A 20,830-nucleotide genomic window follows, 5' to 3' on the forward strand; every position below is an offset into this window, starting at 1 on the left:
ATGGCGCCCCCTGTTCAGTAGCAATAATTAAAAAGCATTCAAAATGATCCCAGGGCATGCAAAATGGAGCAAAACATACATGCTTCAATCTGGAGCTCACTTTGCCCATGTACAGCTGGAATTCTGGCCCATGCAGCTCCCCTCCCCATTAACATCAATGAAGGCAGCAGGCCAGCATGTGCAAAGAACTGCCTGTGAAACCTCTCTTGAAATTAACATGAGCAGCTTGTGAAGACAGCAGAGCTCTGTATGTTCATGCAACATTAAGAAACTGCTAGATCAGTGGTTCCCAAACTTTGCCCCCTGCTTGAAAATTGCTGAGGCCACTTAATGATTTCTTTTCCTGCCTATTGTAGCAATTGTAATGCACTGTGCTAGATGCTGAATGCTTTTTAGACATCATTTGCCAGACACACTGTGGACTACCTGAATGAAGTTCACCGGCCACCAGTGCTCTGTAGACCACAGTTTGGGCACCCTTCTGGTAGAAAAAAGAAAAAAGAGAGGATATTATGATCCTCTAATTGTATTTTTTAAACTACTATAAAGAGTTTAAGGACCACTTTTTCTACACAAACATATGTTTGAAGTGATTGAGGTTTGTGGCTGAAGGCAGCTGAACAAGTCTTCTCTGGCTGTATAAACAGTGAGTCTCTTCCTTGCAAGGCAACAGTTGCCTTCACAGTATCTTCCATGCAGTTTTGATAGGCATTACCTGACAGCTGCAGTGGAGGAAATAATGGGCTCTTGTAGATTCAGATTGGGCTCATAACCCAGAAGAATTTGTGGAACTTGTACCTGCTCAGTTTCCTCTGTGGGGACCTAAGCCATATTTATTTTCTGGAACAGGAATACAGTATATATTATTCCAAATAAAATGCAGTTATTGTGAAATGACAATTCCTTCCTTCATCTTATCTCAAGAGTTGTTTGTACTTATCAAAGGACTGATCTAGTGAAAACTATTGATGACCCTTGAAATGCCTTTGAGAAGGTTTAACACAGGATAAAGTTCACAATTAAGTAGCGCAGCATAAATAGTGAGGAAAGTAGGGGTAGGAAATCTTCAAGATTACATTCTTCCAGGGCTAACTGTCGGTGTGCTTAGAAGAGTACAAGGGGCATACCTTTCCCCTCAAGTGAAGGGATTTCTAGAATCATAGAATTGTAGAGTTGTAAGGGACCCTGAGGATCATCTAGTCCAACCCACTGCAATGCAGGAATATGCAGCTATCCCATACTGGGATAAGACCTCCTGCAACCTTGGCATTACCAGCACCATGCTGTACCAACTGAGCTGCCCAGACTATTCTGTGCGTTTCTGTAAAAGGGAACAAAATGGACAAATGGCACGTTTTAATAAAGAGGCACAGGTAGTGAAGGGTGATGTTAGGAGGGGTGTACTATAAGCTATATGCAATTTATTCCAGGGATAATGCCTTTTAATACTCAGAAGGACTTCTCCATCCCTAAGAAATTGATTCAGATAGCTGCTTCAGCTTCTGAAGCTCACAAAAAGTATTATTCAAAACTTTAGCTAATATTCCATATGCTACACTGATTTTATAAGACAACTGGCATTCATAGAATGAAGAGTATTTTTGTAGCTCTTAGTTGCAGTTCTTACTGCATATTTTATGGACTGGATCCCTTTCTTAATATTTCATCACTATAATTAAATTAAGTTCATTTTAAGATGAAGATTCATGACTGAAATGTAAAGGAATTATCTAATTTAATGCTGACTACATTCCTTCCTAGTTTCTTGCAAAAATCTAAAGAACAAGTCTTGGCTGCCTGCTGAATTTCACAGTAAACAAATCAATGTGCAACTTCGTCTTGCAAAAACTCTGAAATTCTGCTTATTGCATTGATCAGAGAATGAGAGTCAAGAGCTACATAGGAGCTTATCCTATTATAGTGTCTTCCATAATTTATTCCATGTACAATGGAGAGGTGATCAAATTTCACGTGTGTTTACTTTCTGGAAGACAACCACCTGCCTATTTGAAAGAGCAGCAGAGTACAAATATGGTTCAGAGTAATGTGTTTATCTCCTTGACACTTGAATCTTTAAAATCTGATTGTTGTCATTGCGTTGTACCATGCACATTGGATTTATAAGAAACAATAATAACCTCATTCAAACATGAGGCAAATTATGTTGCTTGAGAGATTATACTATATGCATAAACATCTTACATTGTTTACATATGCTTAAAACTTCCACGTAACTCCTAGTGCCATTAAAAGTGTTGACAGAGCCTCCAAAAACAAATGGAAATGGTTGCTAATTGGGGTTTGATCGCCTATTTTGACTCTGGACCAGATGAAATGTCAGATTAGATGAGATGCCCAAAATGTATGAACACAATTCACCATGAACATTTTAAAACTGAAAAACAAATGTAGGAGACCTGATTGGGATCAAAGGCCATAGTGCAATGGAGGGAGAGGAAAATGGCTTTTTAAACTTTCACTTGTGCAACTCCCTAAAGAAGCAGGCATCTTTTCCCAGTGGAGGAAACAACAGCTTTGGGAGCCCTCTAAATTTGCCAATCACCGTCCCACCCCATGCATACAGCTTCACTAGTATTACTTGTAATTTATTTATTTAAATGGTGGGTCCTTTTCATGGATCTTCCATGTCACACCTAGTTTTCGTTGAGATGCTGGCAGAGCAATTTCATGCACATTGACTCAGAAGCACTTTTTACTTTGGGCTCTCCCACCACTCCTGCCAGCCCATTTAGTGTGTGTTGTAGCCTAAACCTGAATTGGAGCTGTTCCACTTTGGACTTGGGTAGGGAATTTATGATTGCATGTTCTTAATCATCACCACCTCCCCATATAGAAAACTGGATGTCAGAAGGGAATGTTCAATCTCCTTTTCTTACTGACACCTAGTTTCCTATGAGGAAGAACATTTTTTGTATGGAGAATCATACAAGTGGTGTAATTCAGAGACCCATCAGTGAGCAGTGGAGTGGAACAACACAGTTGTGTCCCTATCTCTGCATCTTTTATCACTTCAGGAGAGAAGAAAATGGGGTGGGTGGGCTTGAGCACACAAACCACAGTGAAGAAAAGGTGGTAACAGCTGCTTCCCCCTCCTCCCCACTTTAAAAATCTGAATCTGTCCATAGCTGCTTTACCAGACAGAAGACCACCTTCACAAAAAGAGAATAATGAGACTTCAAGCAATGCATAATTCCACTGTTTGTCACACTTATTTCGAAAGGGTTTTTCCATCGAAAGGTGGTTTGAGAATTTTATCCTCTAATGGAACTTCCTCAAAATTTCCTTCCAAGTAGTACTTTAGGTACAATTAGCACTTTAAGTACATATTCCGTCAGGGTGCTTTCATTTTGCACAAAAGCGTTATTCTAACCATCATATTCTATACAGACAAAAATACCTGTTTTCTTCAATTAAATATGCTGACTTTTTAAACCCGCCCCAACAGCAATGAAAACTGCCTCTTGTTTTACTCTGTGGAATACCTTGTAAATGGGGGGGGGGTGTCAGTCTGAACCTATTCTATGGTTTGTTACTGTAGTTCATGACATAAGGAACTGGATTGGCATAACTTTAAATATTACAGGAGACCCTCCATTATGAACTTGCTTGACATCCGTAACAGTCTGATCTCAAAATGTGTCCTGGAAGGCATTCAGGAATTTGCTTGAGTTCTTCACACCTTGTAAAGGTCAGCACATGTAAATCAAATTGCCAGTAAAATCTGTTCAACACCTGAATGGATGCAATCAATATAATGGTGAGATGATTTTAAGACTGGAGACAGACAATGCAGTCTATAGGAATTTTAACTTGCTGTTGCTGTTGGGTGTTTTGATTATTTTATGCTTGGATTTGCTGATTCATTTGCATTTTATATTTTGGTTTTATGGTTCTCTGTGTCAGGGCTGACCCATGCATAAGGTGATGTGAGATGACTGCCTCAGGTGGCAGGGTCTACCTGGAGCAGTAGATCCCAATGTTGATGTATCTTTGCCCCTGCTTGCTCCTGGTGTAGCTCTTCCATAACCCTTTCTTACCTGACGGGGAAGGGAGTACCATTTTGGGGTCTGCCACAGGTATTTATTTGAAGGGAGTCAAACATACCAAAGCCAGCCAACTGTGTTTTATACTATAAAGGCAGAATACTTAGGGAGTGAATGAAATAACGTGGACACAGAGGAAAGTCTTTAGACAAACATACCCCAGTGTACAGTACACAACCAAGCTAACATCCATCTTGCATCAGGTTGGCAGCAGCAGCAACAAGCTTCTCTGGGTTTTACTGCTGTTTGGGGAGACTCCCCTCCCAACTTCTGGGTTGGGTTGGTCTACTGGTTGGTGGTAATGCATTTAATATTAGTTTCTCTACTCCACTCTCGCCTATTCCTCATTAATTTCCACATCGTTTGCTTTGTTTGTGTACCTGATCAGGAGCTTCTCACTGCAAGCTGTTTTTGTTGGAGGAGAGCAAATCTCAGCAGGGAAACTACAGGAAATGCCCCACATTCCTTTCACTGATTGCTTAGCACCAGGGATTAAGCATCCTTAGCAACCTTGCTGCTTGCCAGAACCTTAAACAGCTACCTTCACATTTTGCTTTCTAGCTTTCTTTATAAATGCCCAGTTGACTTACTTTCTTTAAACATGTAAACCAAGTGTCGGGGCCGGGTGGGCTAGTGGCTTGGGGTCTGGTTCATGCATAACCCTGTACCACCTTCTTGACAGCCCTGCCTGGCATCTCCAAGAAGGGCTGGGAAAGACAAACTCTGAAGAGTTAGTGTAGAAAATACTGAACTACATGGACTAATGGTCTGACAATTAAAACACAATTTTATAAAATACGATCAGAACAAGAGCAAATGCAAATTATTAAAAAGCTGGAATCAATTGCATAGCAGTTATCTAGACTGTCTAATTACCAAATCACCTGCAGGATAAAAATGGTCATTACTGCCCTCCTAAAACAACACAAGGCTGGCACTAGGCAAGTCTCTCTTGGAAAAGCATTCCATATTTGCAAAACTAGAATGCAAAATGCACTCTAACAAACCCTCAGTTACTGCCTGAGAAGAGCAAGTTTGAAGCACAGCTCATCTTACAGAAGAAGGGGCAGAAAGGCTGGAAATGGGAAACTTTTTTCCTCAGTAAATCAAGCCCAGGTTATTTAGGACTTTACAGTCCTACAAGTTAAGTTATACCTGGATCTAAGAGCTAACTAGTGTAGATGACATAGGGAACAAATTTTATGTCCAGTTCTCATCTGAAGGCATGCCACTGAACTCTGTACCAGTCATACAATTTTCTGGAACCTTGAGCAGTTACCACAAAACGGAAGATGGACACAAGAGCCTTATCTGTAGCCAGTACAGATATAAATGAAAAAACACTCCTGGTTCCTGACTATAAACACAACCTGCACAGCAGACCCAGATTGAGGTCTTCTGAACCCAGTCTTTCAAAAGGGGCATGAGCCCATCTGAAACAAGCAAATACACGTCCCTAAGGTCAATTGTACCCCTAAATATCATTATCTCCATTCTGTTTTGATTAAGCATCAGTCTGCTTGCCCTTATCCAGCCCACAACCTTCAAACATTGGTTAAGAGACTCAGGAGCTGTTCCTGGAATGGTGGAAAGGATGTCATTAGTATATTGATGACAATGAACTCCAAATCTAGCAGTTTCCTTTAAAAAATAAAGCAGGTTGTAATCTGCAATTTAAACCCCAGAGAGAAATTGCCTAAACCTACCTGCTGAGGACGTTCTGCAGTGACATGGTCAAAGATTATGTCCAAGTGGAATGGAGAAACTGGAAGGCTATGCCATGAATTCCTAACTCTAACAGACAATCAAACAGAATCGGATGGGCAATGCTACCAAATACATAGGTCTAGGATAAGGATGAGAAACATGTGATTTTCCAGATGTTGCTGGAATACAACTTCTATCATCCCTGACCATTGGTCATGCCAGCTGAGGGTGATGTGAGCTGGTGTACAACACCACCTAGATCAGGGTTTCCCAAACTTGGGTCTCCAGCTGTTTTTAGACTACAATTTCCATCATCCTTGATCACTGGTCCTGCTAGCTAAGGATGATGGGAATTGTAGTCCACCCTTGGCCTAGGGGAGCATTGTTATGCTTTCTTTGTTCAACTTCCAGTTGCAGCCCAGCAACATTTGGTGGGCACCGCATTTATTAAACCCAGACAACAGATTGTCTACCAGCATGACTTCATTTCCACTGCCTGAAACCTGACCGAAACGTGTTGCGTAAACCATAGCAGTAGCATTTGTTTTGGACTTACATCATGCTTTGTATTCCTGTCCGTTCCTTGCAGCCCCTTCCAGGTAGAAATGAAGCGTTGCTGGGCTCTGCTCTGCTTGGGAAGCCAGTGAGTCCCCACGGCATCCTTGATCATCACATGCTCTTTCACTCCAACGCAAAAGATTTTTATCTGGCACCTCTTGACCACACCTCCAGAGAGATACTTCTTGTCACAGGCACTGTTTTCCGAACAGTGTGTGCTACTGTGGGTCTGGCTGTTAATGAGGTCTGCTGCTTGAACAGACATGGCTTTGTTCTCTTCCTTGGGTGTTGAAAGGCTGCCTAAAAAGCCGCTGCTGTTCAAAACTTTCATTCCTCAGAGAACGTTTCCAAACTGTGGAGGTCTGTTAAATCCCAAACCATGAAAGTGAATGTGTAATGTAAAAGGCCTGAGTTGCAGCCTTATTATGCTGTTCCAGGAAGACCCTTCAGATCCTGAAACGTTCTCGATTTCATCTGCTCACTTGCAGTCTGGCCTCATTGTTCAGCGGCTATCAAGTAACTGAAAATTGACCTCTGGTTTCAAAGTAGCTCTTTTAGTTCACATAAAAGCAACACGTCCTTAAAACAAGGTGTCCCAGACTAGATGCTGCATTGTTTCAGCCCCAAACTCCTGAATCCGAATAGTTTTAATGATCCTCAGAACCTGTAATGTACAAAAAATATTTGTAAAAAATCCAGAGTAACTGATAAGAGGACACCATTGATAGTCATTTGTAATTAACAAAATAAGGTTATTAATTATTATTTATTTTAAAGATTTCTAAGCCCACCCTATATCCTGGTGGATTCCACAGTGGTGTACTATTTTTATATAAATTAATAAAATAAAATTAGTAATAAATTAATAATAAATCACATCATGCATTCTTCATAATTCAATAAAACTGGAATACAAGAAAAAACAAACTATAACCCATGCAGAGGCAATGAAACCAATTTAAGATGCCTGGGCAGATAATAATGTATTAACATTGTACCAAAAATATTGTAATGTCAGTGGCAGTCAAATATCCTTGGGCTGCACTGAGGCAGCACTTTATTCTGTTTTCCTGGCAAGTCCTTAGCTGATGATTTCCATGTTTTATGTGATCATTCACATGGCATAGAAGCCACTTCTGAAAGGCTAGTGGAATCTATTGGAAGTTTAGCGCTCATTTCCATGTTAAATGTTTACAGAAAAAAACATCCATTTGCAACCCTGTTAACTTAGAAAGTGGCGAGACCTTTACATTTCACGTGATGAAATTTGGGGCAGTATCCTAGCATACAGTTTCTTCCCATCAGGCCTTTGGAAGAGGCTGGTTGGCTGGAGCATAATGCTCTGGTTCTGTGCAAACTTCCTGTACATTTCCAAGCTCAGTCTAGGGTGATATGTGCAGAGATAGATGTTTCCCTCTCTCATGGAACTTTATTTCTTTTATTTATAAAAGGCATCTATAACCTGTCTTTTAGCTTAGAAGGCTTTTAGAGTAGATTATAAAAATCAATAGTAAGAGGGTCCCTCTCATCAGGCTTACAGGCTAAAAAGACATGACCCGTGAGGAAGGAGGAATGGGAGGGAGGAGGGGGAAAGCGAGCTCAAGAAAGCGAGCTTTTAAATTGCTGTTCTTACAATGCAGCTATAGTATAGAGTTCTGTCTAGTATAGAACTTAATATATACTATACTATAGTATATAGTATATAGTATATAGTATATAGTATATTGTATATTATAATATAATATAATATAATATAATATATAGTATAGAGTTTCTCGAAGCTACAAACATGAGTCTGACCAAACTGCGGGAGGCAGTGGAAGACAGGAATGCCTGGCATGCTCTGGTCCATGGGGTCACGAAGAGTCGGACAAGACTAAACGACTAAACAACATCAACATAGAGTTCTGTCTATGAAGATTCTGGCTGGAGCAAAGCAGCTGGCCGTCTGGGCCACTCAATGGCTTCTGGTTGTTCCACTGGAAGCATAGCTTTACCTATTTTGCACCTTGATGTCATATGATGTCAGCTGACTGACAAGTAGTCATAGCCTACAGGTAGTCATAGCCGAATTAAGAGGCCTGCAATCAGAAGTCCCCCACTACTGCTGTATATAATTTGCCCTCCCCATCCTATTCTATATTAACCTTCTCTTCCTTCAGCCATCTCTGATCAATGTGAATTGCAAGGATATCTGGAAAGTAATATGACCAAACCCCAAGTCTTAAACACATTTACACTGAAAAAACTTGCAGTGATTTTAAGAAGCTTACTTCCAAGTAAGTATGCCTAAAACTATTTGAACCCTTTGGGGTTTTGTGACATTAGCATCACTGGGATTGTTATCAAAGTGTCTGTCCTTTGCAATGGCTAAACAACCTTGGGCTGGCTTGCTTCTTCCAGGAAAAGAAATGGAGGAAGAATGAGCCAAGCACATTACTGCTTCTGCCTGGCCAAGCCCTAAATTTCTCAGGAACTGGTTGTTTAATGTTATCATAAAACAATTGTATTGTTAGCAATTGCAGCTGTTTTGTAGATAATCAACATAAATGAGCTCCAATCACTCTCATTTAATGCCTAAGGAATTAATTGATTTTTCTTGTGTTTGGTGCATTTAGATATGCAGTAGATGATGTGCATTTAGGTATTTAAAGAATAAACTCTTCAGAAAGAAAAGAGAGAAAAAAAACCATGGGCACATGATTCCAGAATTTCATGTCTGTGAATTGTTAATCTCCTTATAATGAGATTAACATTTACACCCATGAAAGATGTTCTACCGTAGGTTATGCCGTGTTTCTGAGCTTATCTGCAGGGGGTTGCACAGATCCAATAAAGCATTCAGCAGCAATAAAACAGATTACAGTGAAGTCATGAATTTGTAATTTGATTCCCTTTGGGGCAGTGATGATAGTTATTTTCTTTATTTCCTGGACATTTTTCTTTATACATACAACATTGCAGGTGAGTCAGTTCCTGTTCTAGGCTGCCTTCTTCAAAGAAAAGGAAGATTCAAATAGCCTTCTGCAATCAGAAGCAGAACTCATAGGCTGGAGTTCCCTTGGGCACAGCAGTTTCTTATTGCTAGGACAAAACAAAACAGTGGGATTAAGAGCCTCCACAATGGAAAGCCATCCAGACAATAACAATGTAAGGTGTTGCATTCTGCTTATTGTTCTTGTAGAAGATGGCCTATCAGCTGTGGTATCGTAAGTAGTGCTCTATAGACCACCAACAAGCAGTTCAGCAGGGAGCAGAGAAGGGGAACTAAATCCACAACTAAGGATAGGAAAATCCGTTTGTTTCAGTTTGTTTTGATTTCTCATTTTTCCAGTCTTCCATTCAGTCCTCCACGTTTCCACATAAGTTGACTATTTTAAAGTCCTCATGAAAATTTGTCACCATTTTAGTGCACATTCCTCCTGATGTATGCAATTTTGCCTAATACAGTGGTACCTTGGGTTACAAACACCTTGGGTTACAAACACTTCGGATTACAGACTCTGCTAACCCGGAAGTAGTACCTCGGTTAAGAACTTACCTCAGGATGAGAACAGAAATCGCACGCCGGTGGCACAGCGGCAGTGGGAGGCCCCATTAGCTAAAGTGGTACCTCAGAACGGTTTCAGGTTAAGAACGGACCTCCAGAACGAATTAAGTTCGTAACCTGTATATACCACTGTATATACATTTTTTGAAAAACAATTTATCCTAATGCATTTTTGCATGCAACTTTCACTCACATATGTACCTGTAGGCACACATTTTGCCTCAGTAAATGCATTTTTGTACACATTAGTTGACTGCAGAACAGCAGTGCAAAACTCAGATGTGTGTATATTTTGAAGGATTGTTTAAGTTTGTGCATTGTTTCGGAAAGTGAGAATTAGGTAGGTTCACTTCTAAATGCAGCAAACTAAATTCTGTCCCACTCCTATGGTCAAATCCTCCTGCAACAGCTGATCAGCATTGTTTAGTTGCTATCTGCCATGAGAAATCTGTGATCAGGTCTCATAAAGACAATTGCCTGGGGTGGGATGGCTATTTGAATCATAGCAACATTGCTAGGGAGGGAGTTTAATTTGCTCTCACATGTCATTTGCTAATAAAAATCTCTCTTCTCTAATGCTGCTTTCATCCTCTGGACAATAAATAGATCTCTATTTTTACCACCACAGAGCCAACACCAGTTTTGGCAAGAAGTGGGATTTAGATTTGGTAAATGGCTTGGTGGCATGATGGAAGAGGGTTAAGTATCTGCCACAGCACCACTGGTCCAGTCTAAGTTAGAGCCTTCTGCACTGTTTGCAAGTAAAACACCAGGAAACCCAGTCATGTATCTCGTATCTCCCATGCGGCATAGTTTGGTCCCAAAGGCACACTACTTAGCTGCAGCTCTGATGGGTGAATTGAACTGTTTATGTACATACAACAGCCATGTAGATGCTCAGCATCCAGTGGAAAATTAATGTGCATGTATGTCTCCTAGCTGGATCAGAACAAGAACAACACCACACACCAGCAACAACCAACAGCCACAATCCTATGATGGTAACTTAGACGTAAAGAGTCTTAATGAACTAAATGGAACTTATTTCAAATAAATGTGCACAACAGCAGGTTGCACATCTTTCTCCTACTTTTTGCTATCAAGGACGTAAATTATCATAATGATTTAACATGATGGCAATCACTTGGCCTTGAGAAGCAGAATTGATTTTGCAAAAGACAAATAATGACTGTGGGCAAGTTTTTCAAGGGTGTAAGTGATTTAATAAGAGACATGACTGCAGTCTTCCAAGCTACTTATTCCAGAGTAGTCTCATTGACATAAAAGGTTTAAGAAGCATATAAGGTTTGAGAAGTGTGTCTTAGAGGTTTGTTCACATGCCACTGCTTTCAGGATTCAAATGATTAAACAGTAAGGTGCAGTACTATCCAAGTATTTTAAATATGATTGGGCTCCTAGTGAAAATGTCTCAAGCATAAAAAAAACTAATTACTTCTCTAGCAAACCTGCCACTTTCTCGGCAGCCTACATAATCCTTCTTGGCCCTTTGGGAAATGTGGTGAGACACAAAGATCCAGTTCACATGCAATGTAACAACAGGCCAAACCATGGCTTCACGTGACAGAGAAAACATGTAGGTTTTGGGAAATAATATTTCATTGCAGCACCCTTGACTCCTCCAGTCCTGGACTGCTGTGATTTAAGCCATGATTTGACTTAGCATTTTGTTTGGTATATCTTTTGCAGACAAACCATGAACAAACCTTATCTGCAGTTTTGTCTGGAATGAGCTCAACTATGAGACCAGGTATGGACATAATGCTAGGTTTGGCCTTGGATGTTGTGGCAACAGCAGGAGAGGAGCACTGTAGTCACTATCTTCGCTCTGGGAAAATGCAGGCTTGCTCAATCATGTTAAATCATGGTTTGGCTTAATGCTACATGCCAGCTAGGCAAAAGTGCTCTCCAAACTATAAAACCACGTGGTCCTAACACTTGAGTTTCCTGGACATTGTTGCCAATTTCTTTTATACTCAGAATTTTTTTAAAAACAGCCTCATACCCAACTTCGCTTGGGAATTCTAAGAAACCAAAAAAAACCAGTGCACTTTTGAAAACAGTGACTGAAATCAGCATGGATTTGAAAGATTTAGGGTGCCATCTTCATTCAAAATGGCACCCAATCATATCATACACAAAAGCCTGCTACTTGATCTCAGGAACCATCACTCAAAATTTGATTATGAATGAATGAATATATTATTTCGGTCACAGACCAGTTTCAGCTCACATACAAAATCAGCAAAATCATGAAACAAAACAGGGATACGTTTAAATATGCAGTTCGGTATAACAGGGACAGTACAGACATAGCAGCAATTAAAATATATAAACTAGATCTTACTCACTAAAATATAACCTGAAGTTGTCATTTAAAACCTTAATCATGATGAGATTACAACTTGTTTCCAAAGTTTTATAGCAATCGCACAAAATTTGGCGACCTTTAACGTGATCTCTGGATCTTTGTCCTCTACTAGAGATTTTAAACATTGGAGTTTTGACCCATTTGAAGATTTTTGCATAGATTTTTGCAAAGATTTTTGCATGCCGAGCGTTTATCCCCGTAGAAACTACATCTTAACAAGGCATGAGAGACAGTTTCTACCTCCATCAAGCTGCAGGGACAGACTCGTTCCATGTATGGTTTACCCTCGAATCTGCCCTGCAATAAGGCAGATGGAGCATGTTGAATCTAGCAAGGGTGAACGACCATCTGTATTTGGGTATTTGTAATTTTGACAAATATATTGCTGGGGTAAACTCTCTCCCATTGCCTTTTATTGTTGGGTGTTTATTTATCTCACTCACATGGCATTGTAGTTCCACATCCCAAATTTGTTGGTAGTTCCACATCCCAAATTTGCTCTAGCTTTCTCATAACCTACAGCTATCAGGGCCTGTGGGGAGAACCCCAAGCCTCTAAGCTTTTCGTGCAGTGTAGCTTTCCATTTGGATTGGTAGGAATCCAGTAGGTTTAAGGGAGCCGACCTAATGGGGGAAAAAAGTTTTAACCAATAATGGATCTTCAGGATCCATATCCAAGTGTTAACAGGGATTTGCCCAACCTCCAAGCAGGCAGCTATATTGGATACGCAGGAAGGGAACCCTAACAGGCAGCGATAAAACTTAGTTTGGAAGGATTCTAGGGGAGCAAGATTTAGGAAGTTGCAAATCTGAGAGCTGTATGTCAGTTGTGTTAATACTTTTGCAGCAAAGACCTGGGAAGCTGCCAGAATATATTGGCCCCCTTTTCACAGAAAAACCTTATAATAGCTTTGGTAGACCTTTGGGCATTTTCAATAGTATTTTTAACCTGGTAATGCCATGAGCCCTTTTCCTGAAAAGTTATGCCCAGGTTTTTAAACGACAATACCTGTTCAACTGATCGATTGTCAATTCTCCATTTGTGTCTCATTCTTTTTTTAGAGAACATCATAAATGTTATATTTAGTATAGTTGGTTGTTTATTGTTCAGCTTTGCAATAGCCTGTGATAAATCTTAGAAGTTTTTTTAGTCCCACACAGGAGAAGGAAATTAGCATTGCGTCATCCGCATACAAGAGAACTGGGAGGGGCGTACCAACCAATTTGGGGAGGTGGGCATTTTCTTTCTCCAATATCTTAAGAGGTGTCCAAATACATAGTGAACAAACAACTTTCAAAAACATATAAGAAATGCTGCTCTCAGGGTGCTTACGGGTGTGTGTGTGTGTTAATTTGCAAACAGTACCCTGAGTTATCGCAAACGGGTCATTAGAAACATGTTTTATCTTAGTTATTGGATTTCCCCAAGAGGTTCAGTCTGTGTTAAATGGGATACAGGCTGACATTTTTATTCCAGTGATGTTGTGTGGGCACTTCAAATCTTGCATGCCCAAGAGGCATCAATTTCTGAAGTCCAAACCTGAAGTCCAGGAAATATATTACTGGATTGCCTGTCGTTATTGTTGTTATTTTTAATGTAAAAGCGGTCATGAGGATGAGAGGTCCAAATTTGCTTGGAGCAGTTTTGTTGCATGAGAGGGTTGATCCTTTCTCCCTGTACAATTTGTAAATTGCCCCCCTGCCTTGAATGTGCTATTAAAATATGCAGGAACATATGATATGTAAAATGAACCATGGAAGTAGAAGAAGAGAAGGCATTGGCTCTGAGGCATAGGGAGCAGCACTGTAGGAGGCCAAGGCAGGCAGGGCCCCACAGCCCAGCTCCCTAGCTGGCCAGGCGGGGCTCACTAGCTCTGGGAGGAGGTTTGCGGTTCCTCAGCTGGAGTGGGCTCAGAACAGGTGAGGGTCACCTGCCTCATCAAGCCCAGATGCTGCAAACAACATACACAGTGTGAAAGGGAAGCAGAGCTGAGGTGCTGAGTCTGCTCAATTGCTCATGTTGATGGAGCTTGGATGTTCCTCAACCTCTACGGGACTGGGCTTTAGGTTTGACTCTGGACTGTATCCTGAGTGTGGGACTTGGTTACTTGGATTGACTCTGGATTGTGTTTCCTGAGCTTTGCTTGTGTGGCTTGATCCCGGGACTTTGGACTTGACATACTCACTTGCTGCCAGGTAGGCCAGGGCTTCAGGACACAGACAATCCCACTGTTGCAAGCATAACAGCAGAGATGATTTCACGTGTGACTTAAAAATTAGTTACATTAAAGTCAGCTAGCTGAGAGGGGGATGGGAGGATGTGTGGCTTAGCAATCAGTCGGAACGGCCTAGTGCGTGCTGAGGTAAAGGGTGCTCTGATTGGTTGGGTAGTTGTGAGGGAACTTTTCCACTCTGTTTGGTTGAATTATTTATTATTTGTTGAAATTATATCCAGCCCTCCCTCCTGAAGGAGCCCAGGGTAGAAAATGAATGTTGTCCTGCTATGTACAAAGCAAGAAAGACAAAATCTCTCTGTGCCTTTCCCTTCAAATTATATACTGTTTTCGCTCAGTTTCCTCAGGAAATCCTGTTGTCAGGATTTCTTTGTCTTTCTGGATTTTTGTTTGTTATTTATGTGGCTTTACACTCTCTCTTAATTTACTGGGGCCTGGATGATTCCATTCAATCACTGAGTTACTTGAGGGTGAAGTTCACCTCCATGGGTGTTTGTATGGGGGCATGTTTTAATTTAATAATAATAAAACCCTGAAAGTCTGTATGTTTATTACTGGTTGTGATGAAGAGGCTTCATTTATAAAAAGAAAAATAATAATGTGCTGGCAGTTGAGGAAAGTGTGAAGTCTGTTGCCGTCTGAAAATCCAGCTGTTTATTAGTACTTTGTGCATGCACAGAAGCAATGTTTCTCAGACCAGACAATGCTATTGCTATCTCCTCACAAACTGCTTTAATTTTTAATTTTTTTTACTTTGTTGATTTCTCAACTTTTGTAGGGGTTTTTTTATTTGATTTTAAGCATGAGTCCTAATAGTAGCAAAGAAATCCAGAAACAGAAAAGCTGACGTAATAGAAGCTACGACTGAGAGGAACTAAGGCATTAAGGGAACTGTGGTGTTCTGGGCTTCCTTGTCAGCAGTTTTTGCGGACAATTGACATTTGAGATGGCAACACTAGGAGTCTTGCTATGAAGTCATCAGTACCAGATATGTAGGATTTCCAAGCCTGTAAAACCAGTCACTTTAAGCAAGTGAGGCAGCATGCTTGGTCCAAGTTGTATAAATCTTAGGTTCATGTGTCAAGAAAAGAAATTCAGAATTGCAGATCAAGAGCCAAACTACAGGAAGCACTAAATGCGTCAAAGTTACTGGTACATATGTATCTGAAATGACACGTATGTAGGACCCCAAACAGGGTCAGGGCTATGGAGATTTAACCCTTCCTTTCTCTATCACATTCTAAACAAAACTCATGCCACACCACCACAGCTGCTATTAGCAAATTGTCATTTGATGCTAACAGGGACGACAGTAAATATAAAAACTCCCCGCTGGCTTTCTTCATTAACATTGTAGTGGGGTGGGGTGGTGCTGGTCCAGACCTTAATTTGAACCAAGGAACTGAAAAGGCCCTGTTTTCACTTCAAAGCCTGGGCTACTCTCCAGAACTTGGGGAGGAGCAATGACAAAAAGAGCCGTCTAAACTGGTCAAACATTAACGGTTTAATTTCAGCCAGGTTCTTCCAAGATAAGACCTAGCCCAGCAGGGCTCAGGAATCTATAAAGCAATGGCAACGATATGGTGCCTTTGGGCATGCACAGAGCTCTTTGGAGACCAATCTGAAGCACAAGCTCTAAAGCGACATTGTATGGCTCAAGCTCTAGCCCAAGTAATGTGGATAAAACAAACAATTTTTTCTTCTTTTTACTGTGTGTCTTGAGTTAGTTCCCAGGATATGTCGAATATATACTAAAGCAGTACTGACATGAAAGTTCAAAAACTTTTTATTGTCTGCAGTAAAACCTGATGCAGTAAACAGCAGAACATATTACATTAGCTGAAAGAGTGGTCTATAGCTAGCAAATGTAGAGATCTAGATTGTTAAAAAAAAAAGGAAAAAGACTTTCTTCCTCCACATCTCTGATGGAAGAGGTTACTGTATTCAAATATTTCCTTAAAAGCCAACAGCAGGTATTAAAGCATACACTGATTGATAGCATTTTATAATTTTAAAAAATGATTGCATTCCCCATAAATTGAAAATAATAGCACAGGGATGGTGTGGAAGAAAACCAGTCTTTGGGAATTATTTCAGGGTTGCAAAGATCTGTCTTTATTTGAAGCAATATTGCTGGGAGGAACAGGCAGAAACCAAGCAGAGGGTATTCCTACTTAGGCAAGTTCCTCTGAGGAAAGTTTGTAGTTTTACACATATTTATACTCGCTGCCTTATGGTTTTCTCTATTCTCCAAAATGTGGAGGTCACACAAATTGATTTCCATTGTGAACAGTCAGACTTGATAATAAAACTAGTCGCATCTACAACAGGGGTGAGTAAATAGATTGGGATCTACTGATACATCTTGAGAGTCATTTGCTGTAAATCAGCAAGGATTTCTGAGGCCTAGTTACTTTATACGAGCAACAACAAAACGACTCCCCCTCCCCCACAAGGCCCCAACCTTAAATTATACTGCCAAAATGAAGAAAGCTTAGGGGAACTAGGGGTAGTTTTGTGTGTGGAAGAAATGCGAGTCCTGATCAGTTCTGTTACTCAGAGCAAATTCCTGGGATCACAATTCTTTAATTCTAAGTGTTTGTGTTTTCTACTCCAAGTGACTGCCTTCACTTGGAGTAAAAAAAAAGGGGGGATATAAATGTAGTAATAAGTAAGCAAAAAAGGGAGTGTAGTAAAAAACAGAAACAGTTTTTCCCAAGTCTGAAACCTGCTTACCTCTGACCTAGAATAAGGATTTCACGAATATGGAGCACACACATACTCAGATATAAATAGGCATTCAAGGTGATATGTAACACTAAAGTAGGTCTTATCTCTTTTCCATATAGCTTGGAAAACATTCTGCTTTTTCCTTTTGAGCAAAACTGTGGGCAAATGTTGAGCTACACTTTGATTAAAATTTGATAGTGCTGCCATGGACCAGATAAAATTGCTTCAGGGAGCAGATCCACCTGTGAAGGTCTCACTTAAAACTGCCAGTTGTCATTACAGAGGGAATGTCCACTGAGTTAAATGTCAGATTTATAGGTGCAAGACAACGATTGTCTTACTGGTAAATGAACTGGAAAGGGAAGGCTTGTCCCTGAACTATGCAGCAGTTTGGTTCAATTTATTGGCCAACTAAAAAGGTTTAATCAACCTCAACTGTGCACTACCAATGGTATAGTAGACGGTGCATATGGCAAAGCATCGCTTCCAGACTTTTTTTAAAGCCAGAAACAATTATGTCATCTGCCAGAATGCTAGGGTAGATGGTGGACCTGTCTTGCACTTGCAAATGAATAATGAGACCTGCAAGTTTTTCTGTTGTTTGCTATATATTAATGAGGAGGAAGTCAGAGAATGAGGAGAAATAGTCAAGCAGAGGCTGAATACTTTCGTAGATGGGATTCCTACCGCCTGCTAACCATTTAAACTGTAACACATCATTGAAAGATTGTTTGCATTTCTAATTGAAAGCTTAAGACTGATCAAGGATGTGAACCCAAGTCATCTCAGCGGAAGTTCAACATGCTAAACACTCCATCACCCTTTGGCGGCTCATTATTCTGTTTCTGTCGGCTCTGATGGTAATAAATTGGATATTATGTTCTGTACTGCTGCCCTTTGGTGTGTATATGTAGAGAGACAGAAAGAGCTGTTTATTGTTTGGGACTCTCCTTGGAGAGGTGTGGATTATGGGGCTGTCATGATGAGCTCCTGCAATTAAAAATTTTCCCACTGCAGCAATTACTGCTGCTTTGAATTGTGGTTTGAAGGTCCAGGAGAATCGGGTGTGCGGGACAAGTTTGAAGACAATGTGGTGCAGTGGGTAGAATAGTGGGCTTTAGGGGTGCAAATGTTTCCTGGCTCTCGGTCTTTATTGGCAGCCCAACATGCAGAAATTTGAGAAGTTGAGTTCTTGCTGACATAGAGATAAAGTGAGTGAAAAAAGCTACACATCTGTAGTTTCCACACATGAAGGATACAAGTAAATGTTGGCAACCTTGTTGGATGTGGCAGTGGAAATCCCATTTTCAGATCACAGCTCATCTATAAAAACCTTGGGCAGGTTTTCTCAGTCTAACCCACCCCAGAGTTTTGTTAGCAATATAACAACATACCCCTTTATATGCTGACTTGAACTGCTTGGAGAAAGAATGTAAAAGTTTTATACTTTGACCCATTGTTGCTGGTGGGGGGAATAATAGCCTCCCTCCCCCCTCCTTGAAAGTATTTAACAGGTCCCTAGAATATTGAATCGAAAAGATTTAAAGAACCCCCATATTGGACATAAAGTCGCCATAAAGGCACCAGAGGCTTTCGTGAATTTGGAGTTTAACAGCCATAGGATTCTGTAGCAAAAGAGGCTTCTTTCAGTTAAATTGCCATGCTATGTTAACTCTCTTCTTTTCTGAAGCCAAGAGACCAGAGAGTTGTGCAAAGGGGGATTTGGCTAGTTGAGGAAGGCAGGGCTAGAGCCCATACTTTGGAAGTTTCTTTGCCAGGATTCATTTATTCTCCCTAATTTCTCTGCTTCTAATGGCAGAAGCTTGCACTGACCTTGATGAAACAAACAATGTCAACCTATGCCCCTGCCTTTGAAAAATTTACGCTTTGTTTCACAGCCCACTCCCTCCTCCCATTTCTTCGGTTTTATAAATACCCCTCCCTCTTTTATACCCTTGGCTATTCATTCTGCTGTCCTTCCCTGGCCTTCTCCACTTTTAAAACCGTGAACTAGGAGGACAGTCTCTGAGCCTTCTTGCGATGCTGTACCCAAGAAGATTTTCCAAGTGTAATATATCAGGAAAGTGTATCTTTAATACATCGTACCACCCTAAATAGATTCTCCTGACTGACACCAGTTAAGAATTAACAACTGAAATTAATTTCTTACAGCTTTAACCTGCCTATAGCCTCTGGTCCAGAAGAGGACACAAGTTAATCCAATAAACAAATAAGCACGCTTTCCTGGCAGCTCACTGAACTGCCATAGTGTAACAAAATAAGCCAGTAACCTGAAAGCCAAGGAAGTGGGGAGCGAGAGCGGATCTATATATTTCCTGTTGAATAGTTTCCAATCTGTTCAACAAGTTCAGGTTCCACTTGAATTAAGTAAATAACAGCACCAATAATTTGGGTAAGGTTGTATTTGCTGAGGCGGGTTAGTGACTTTCCTAAAATCCAGTTAATGAAAAAACCATTAGATTTCAACACCTGTGTCTAAAAAAAACAACCCTGCACAACTAGCTTTGCATGCCCGAGAGAGATGGACACATTTCCTAGCAGCGGCCCTTCATGTCACACAGTGAATTGCTTTTGAAAATGTAGAGAGTTTTGTCCTTGCGGACATCATTGACGATGTGTGATCCCTATGGGCAGTGAGTGGGGAAGCAGGCTTTGCTTCAGCATGTTTTGCATTTCCAATGGCATACAGGATCTACCTTTTATATTGAGTAGAACTGGGGAGGAGTCCTGGTTGTTTGACTTTTATTCCCATCAATTCTCAGGCAACATAGCCATTGATCAGAGAGGATGGAAGCTGTAGTCTAACAGCACCTGGAGGACTGCAAATTCCCAATATCTAGTACAGAAAAAGATGGTTAATTCTCAAATAAGCCTTTCTGGTATTTCTGGTTTCTTTGTTACTGTTGCTTAACTTGAGCCATGTGTTTTAGATAGTGTGATATATACATACACACACACACACACACACACACACACACACTCCTAACATCTTTTTTCAACAGTGCTTAACACACATGGATAGCCACATAATTGTTGAACAAAAATAAGGTGTAAAGAAGAGCAGAAATGACAAATGATAGAAGGAAATAAAGTGGAGAGGGATAAGCTACTGTACGTCAGGCTGCCTTATTTCGAGTGACTTGATGGATAGAACAAAAGTGGGAGTTAGACAAGACAATATAAATGTGGAGCTTGGACCCATTAATCAGATTAAACAACATGAGAAGCAGAGTGGGCCCCATAGTAAAATAAAGCCTGGAAACAGGGGCAAAGTTAGGCAAATTAGACAGGAATCTAGAAACGGGAATTGTGGGTTATAAAGCATCAGTGATTAAAGAAGAGACTGCAGAAAGAAACGCTGATGGCACAAGATGGTAACGGAAACAGTTTGAGGGTTTTGGCCATCAGCTTTTGTAAACACAGCAGTGTGAGGGGGAAATGCAGGCCAAGCAACATATTTCAGCCCTTCGGAGCATATGGCAAAAGCTATGTTTCCCAGGTGGTGGGCACTAAATATTCCAACTCGGCTATGAATTGTGTCGCTTGTAGAACAGCAGACAACGATGTACCTTGTCAGA

At 40.6% G+C, this 20,830-nt stretch overlaps 1 protein-coding gene across 1 annotated transcript in view; it reads right to left on the reverse strand.

Moving 5' to 3' along the window:
- Window positions 1–9,408, reverse strand: part of LOC310763928 ((E2-independent) E3 ubiquitin-conjugating enzyme FATS) — a 134,935-nt gene extending 125,527 nt beyond the window's left edge. The window contains exons 1-2 of the mRNA XM_083616888.1: window positions 9,284–9,408; window positions 6,328–6,993 (exon numbers count right to left, since the gene is read on the reverse strand). Of these exons, the coding sequence (XP_083473014.1) occupies window positions 6,328–6,660 (333 nt within the window). The 5' untranslated portion in view covers window positions 6,661–6,993; window positions 9,284–9,408. The remainder of the gene's footprint in view (window positions 1–6,327; window positions 6,994–9,283) is intronic.
- Between the last annotated feature and the right edge of the window lie 11,422 nt (window positions 9,409–20,830).

Source organism: Podarcis filfolensis (genome assembly GCF_964270895.1).
Source record: "Podarcis filfolensis genome assembly, chromosome: 5".
In the NCBI taxonomy this organism is placed as follows: domain Eukaryota; kingdom Metazoa; phylum Chordata; class Lepidosauria; order Squamata; family Lacertidae; genus Podarcis; species Podarcis filfolensis.